The 6000-nt window shown below is 44.1% G+C and overlaps 1 protein-coding gene across 1 annotated transcript in view; it reads left to right on the plus strand.

Annotated features, from left to right (window-relative positions):
- The window catches only part of zeb1b (zinc finger E-box binding homeobox 1b), a 45738-nt gene extending 41017 nt beyond the window's left edge, over positions 1 to 4721 (plus strand). Inside the window, exons 7-8 of the mRNA XM_086102630.1 lie at positions 701 to 881; positions 1791 to 4721. Of these exons, the coding sequence (XP_085958756.1) occupies positions 701 to 881; positions 1791 to 2395 (786 nt within the window). The 3' untranslated portion in view covers positions 2396 to 4721. The remainder of the gene's footprint in view (positions 1 to 700; positions 882 to 1790) is intronic.
- Positions 4722 to 6000: the final 1279 nt, after the last annotated feature.

A 6000-nucleotide genomic window follows, 5' to 3' on the forward strand; every position in this document is an offset into this window, starting at 1 on the left:
AAGGGCAGCCTTGGCGGAGTCCTACCCTCACTGGAAACGATTCCGACTTACTGCCGGCAATGCGAACCAAACTCTGACATCGGTGGTATAGTGACCGAATAGCCCGTATCAGGGGGTTCGGTACCCCATACCCACGAAGCACCCCCCACAGACTTGGATCAGAAAGCAAATTTTTCACGATCTGATATCGGTGCATTGATACCGTACCATGACAGGTAACAATTTGACACACATCTTGTATCACCCACTACCCTGCATTGCTCTCTCGTCAATGATATAGCAATTGTGAATGGGACACCCATGAACCACTACATGCTCCTTTTACGGCGGTGACGTCACCCGAATTGAGACTAGGAGCCGGAACATCCTCCAGTGGCCTCTCTCAACCGAAACATGGATGGCCAAGTCTGATCACTAATTTAGGCTAGTGCAGTATTTAAGTCTTAATTGCCAAAAATGGATGAAATAGCTTCAAACTGCGCTAACTTTTCTCATGCTGCTACCCAAACCATTTCTATTTAACCTCAAAGTCTCTTTCGTAAAACTGGGCCCTGCATTGCAATATCACCAGACTACAGATTAGTTGTCAGGACATATTTTAGTTTGACTCAGCGACTTCCTTCGCTGTAGTGTTGTGTTTTCTGACTCATTCATTGTTTATTTCCACCTTGACTCCATCATGTCTCCTGCCTCCGACCAGGAAGAGAAGCAGGACACAAGCTCGGAGGGCATGTCCGCCGTGGAAGAACACAACGACTCTGATTCGGGCCCGCTCCGGAAGAAGATGAAGAAGACGGACAGCGGCATGTACGCCTGCGACCTGTGCGACAAGATCTTCCAGAAGAGCAGCTCGCTGCTCAGACACAAATACGAGCACACAGGTACCAAATGCCAATTGTTTTATTTCGCGTCTGGCGATCCGTCAGCTTCTGGGGCTCGGAACATTGAGTCAGAGTGCAAGTGAAGGGGGGGGGGGGTATTTTACAGCAGGTTATTACTCAACGCGCACAGAAGAGGTCTGAGAACATCTTTCCGCCAACTCCCAAACCTGCGCGTTGCCAGCTTCTCGGATGAAGCATCGAATGCCGTAACAGGCGAGCTCTGGTAGTGATTTGGATTGCTTTGAACCAAGTGCAGGTCAACCCCTCTCTGAGGCTATTTACCCCCCCCCCCCCCCCCACCCCCTCGTTTATTTCCCTTCTACCTGGCGAGCAACTGCTGTTTTCGGCTCTGAATGAGTTCAGTTTAGGTGAAAACGATCCCTTCCGTGTCCTGGATTAAGTTTCCTCAAAGGCTTTGAGAAGCTGAATTGTTTTGTTTCATTACTTCATTTTCATATTATGAAAACAAAGCACAATGCAGTTTTCCTCCCATTTGTTGTTTTGTCCCCCACCCCCACTCCAAAATAAATTACACTCACAGCAGGGGGGGGAACACCACTAATTAAAGCAGCTCAATCAAATGTGAGCGCTGGAACAGCTGCCTTTACAAACTTACGAGTGCTCAGACACCAATGACGGTGTCGGAGAATTTCGTACTGAGCAACACACGCATTTTTGCTTCCTCCAAGCAGAAACCGCTCCACAGATGGCTTATTTTGATCTCGATAACGCCCCGTTTGAATGTCTAACTCGACTTCTGATGGCATAAACAGATCGCCCAGGCCTGGTTGAAATTGGTGAACAAGTATCCGCACCCAAGTATAAAGTGGGAGTACTTGTGCTAACTTTGGAAGAGTCTGCCAAAGTGTTGGTTGATCCCAATCTGTTCTTTTTGTTGTCTCTCATCAGGGAAACGACCACACGAGTGCAGCATTTGCACCAAGGCGTTCAAACACAAACACCACTTAATCGAGCACATGCGCCTCCACTCGGGGGAGAAACCCTACCAGTGCGACAAGTGCGGCAAACGCTTCTCCCACTCGGGCTCCTACTCCCAGCACATGAACCATCGCTACTCCTACTGCAAGAAGGAGTCTCAGAGCCAAGGCGGAGGCCGGGACAGCCCGGAGGAGGACGCGCTGAGCCGGGTGCGGGGCTCGCACCTCGCTCCCTTCCAGATGGACTCGGACGAACGAGGGAGCAGCACCAGAGAGGACGAGGAAAGCGAAGAGTTTGAGGAGGAGGAGGAGGAAGGCGCAGTGGACATGGGCGACATCCAGGTGGTGCAGATTGGGGACGAAGGAGGGGACGACGGCGACGAGGCGGAGGAGAAGGCGGCCGAAGCGCAGGAGGACGCCGACACGAGACAAGAACGCGCCGCCGAGGGAGACGGGGCGACGGCAGCGCCGCGGGAAGAAGCGCGGGAGGAAGAGGAGGTCACGAGAGAGAGCGGGGGAGATGCGGATGCGGCTTGCGAAGACGACGAGAGGCGGGAAAAAGGAGACGGCGACTAAAAGACGGGAGGAGCCGTCAAGACTCCCGCTCGCTCGCTTCAGTTCACTACTGTGTCGAAATCCAGGTGTGCCTGAAAATTGAAACAGAGGAAAATACTCGTGACTTTTCGCAGGAAGAAAAAGATTTCTCAAGTCCATTTGAGAAAAAAAAAAAGAATGCAAATTTTACGAAAGGAAGGAAATGCATTATACAGACTTTGGAAGCTAGAGCCGACAAGTTTTAGATCACGTTTGATTACTAAAACACCGTGGTTCATTTCTTTTTGTCAGTGTTACTAATTTTGCCACTCGTATGTTAACCCTTAAATGCTGTACAGTTGGGAGATATTTCTATACCTTTGTATTGCCAATGAACAGAAACAAATGTCAGTATTTTATTAAGTTGGAAGGAAAATCCTGTGCACTACAAGTGGCTTGGTTTACGTGAGGATGGGGCAGTTCGGTTGTGTTTTCTACCCATCAGTATTAGCGCCCCGAGAGATGCCGACACCGCCGCGACCACGTCACACTTTTTTTGGGTTGTGCTGTTCATTCGGATCGGATTGCGAGCCTTAAGAATCAAAATCGGCGAGAGGACGGGTCTTTACAGCCATTAGTTTGGTCCCCCCCCCCCCCCACCTCCAGGTGACTTTTTCATTTCTTGTACAGTACAAATTTTTGACGTTTTGGGACAAAAGCCAATTCACTCTCTCAAAATTTGTGGAGCCGCAGGTCAATGAAAGACGTGAATACACATTCAATCCAGAAAAGTCGAACCAGGGCAGAATTTTTATTTGTTGTTAAAACTTTTTAAATAGGTTCTACGGCGACAACTGAATTAAAGTTCAACGAAGCTATGGAACATTTTTTGGAAGGGGAAAAAGTCTTATCTTTTTAAATGACGTATTAGTCTCAATAATGCTAACAATTATGCTCCTGCGAAAGAATAAATGTCACACAAAATTACAACTTGTTTCTTATAAGACAGTATTATTACTTTTTTTTGTGAGATTTTGACATTTGACTTTTTTTTTCAACATTAAAAAAAAGCCTTTATTTCCTGTATTTTTTTAATTTTTTTTTTTAGATCAATGTGATCCTGGTACAGTACAGTGACAAATTACAAGCCGATGGTCCGCATGCATTTGTGACTGGATGTTTTGCCATAACAATTATAAGGATGTAAATTATATTTTATGATAATACGCTAGTTAGTCTCCAGGACAATCAGATGTTTAACAATACATATTTAATGTGTAGACAGACGTGGATGTCTCAAAAAGATCGAACAAGATGCGTTTTGCCTGCTATTGTGAGTCTTTGAGTTTCTTTTCTACAAATCCGCCTGGATGAGAGAGTGAATGGGCATTTTCCCCAAAATGTGATCTAAATGTTTCAAAGCTAGCAAAAAAGCTTTTTTTTTTAAATTAAAAACAAAAAGCCAACAAAAAAAAAACCCCAACCCCACACCTGAGCCTTATGCAAAAAGAAAACAGCGAAAAGAGAACGATGCATCTGAAAAGTGCCATTATGCTACGGAAGCTTAGCAGCTAAGATCAGGTATTAGCAGGTTCCAGATAAGCCGGTCAACGGAGTTCCACGTTGTCACATTTTACAACTGTCGCATCATTTTCGGTATTTGCAATTGGAGCCGGAGTCGGCACGCGTGACTTCGAATTGTGAGCAGTCTTCTCAAAGCTTGTTCCGTGCACTTGTTTAAAAAGGATCAAATGTCTCTTCAGGTATTGTAGGCCAATTCCAGGACTTTAAATTCAACATTTCAGTATTCTCTTTGGACTTTTTTTTCCTCCTTTTTTTTTTCCAGTTCCTGTGTTTGTACTGTATGTTCAGCAGTTGCAGTATTATTTTGCCCCTTGCCCAAAAAGAGATGGGTTTGTCTGTTTAGTCATAGAGAACTTTTATATTTATGTGTCTTATTTTTTTATATTTCTTTATGGTTTATTTATTACACTACGTAGTGTACAATACTGTAGTTTGTATTAATACGATAATATATTTTAGTATGGGATTTAAAAAAAAAAAATTCAAAAGGCAACATAACCACAAGCTTGAAACAAATGAGACGGCATACTGAAGTATGTTTTTTGTTTTTTTTTTCTCCAACAAATAACCCCTCAAAGCCTGAAAAATTGGAACCTGTGACCTCTTTGCATCCATGCTCATGTTACTTTAGTTTTCCTCTCTTTATATGAAGCTACTGAACTTTTTTGAACAAATAATTGTATGTCTAATAGCATGAGTGTGCTGTCGTATTGAAGGATGAACCGTAACCACCCAAAACTGTCCTGTTTTTGCCAAGCCAAAATAATATTGTTCCTATGCTTTTCTTTTTGTGCCAACAAGTTGCTTTCTACGTCGAGACCATGCCCACTTTTATAAAACCCTCCCCTTAATACCCAACTTTTTTTAAAATTGTGATCGTTTTTCTTCATTTCTTTTTTTTTTTTTAATGACTCCCCATCTCACAATAAAAAAAAAACCCAAACAAACTTGTAGTTTGTGGTGATGTCGTCATTAGAGTTTATAGTGTGTGTTATATTTCATTATAAAGACGTTATATCAACGGAAGAGAAAAAAATAAATTTAAAAGTAGTTTTAAAATTCAAAACAGCACGTTTTTATTTTTCGCTCAGCAAAGACACGTTCGGAATGTTGTAGGGCATTTTTGAGAGGTCTTCTGAAGTAGTGGACATCGAACCCCCCCCTCTGTCGAGACTCGCCGCTTCCTGTCACGCGCATCGGAGAGCGACTCCATGTCAGTTGTAAACAAATGCCGCTGGCCATACAGATGTGCAACCACCCTACGCAAACCGTTCACATTAGCATTGAAGCTAACGCAGACAAAAAAAGAGCTGCCGTGGCTTCGTCCACATATTTTGAACCACTGAAACGCAGGGTTGCCAATGTCATGGCCGCCAACGGACCGTCCACACAATTTGCGCTTTTTGAAGTGCCGCTTTCAACTGCCGTCAGTGATCTATCGGGAGCGTCCTATTCCAGTTGGTGCCGTCTGCTTGTTAGCAGCCCCGCCCAAGGTCATACCTATTGATTCAGATTAGGTTTCCACTGGGGTCAACCTTCCCCCCGCTTCACCAACATTCAGCCCGTTCTGCCAGCATGAATTAATAATGCAATGGACAACAAGAAATCCATAGTGCTTTGAGGAGTTGAAAATAATACAATACTTGGTGGTTGGTCTCCCGAGACAGCCAAAGCACTTCTAATGTGATTTTTTTTTCCCCTTAAATGAAAGTTAAGGGTGGGTATCGGATTTATTGCAGGGAGTTGTTTCAGACGCACCCACAACGGCTGAAAATCTGCAAAACATAGTTTTATATCCTCCCATTTGCTTGAAACACTTAGCGTGATTAAAACGCACTCAGCCTTATTAAAATACACTTTTTAAAGTGTTTCATAGCAGCTTTTCTAACTCTTGTGCACGTGAAATAACTCCTAGCATCACTTTGATGAAACCAAAAGACCACTGGCGTGATTCCCCGAGCCAAAGCACGCTCGCAACAAGTTGTCACTCCCAGACGACGTTTACTGTTAAAAACCCAACATTTAAAGCGAAAAAGAGAATTAAACATGGTTCATCTAACCGC

The sequence above is a fragment of the Hippocampus guttulatus genome, chromosome 21, assembly GCF_054856545.1.
Source record: "Hippocampus guttulatus isolate MCC_2025c chromosome 21, RoL_Hgut_1.0, whole genome shotgun sequence".
Lineage (NCBI taxonomy): Eukaryota > Metazoa > Chordata > Actinopteri > Syngnathiformes > Syngnathidae > Hippocampus > Hippocampus guttulatus.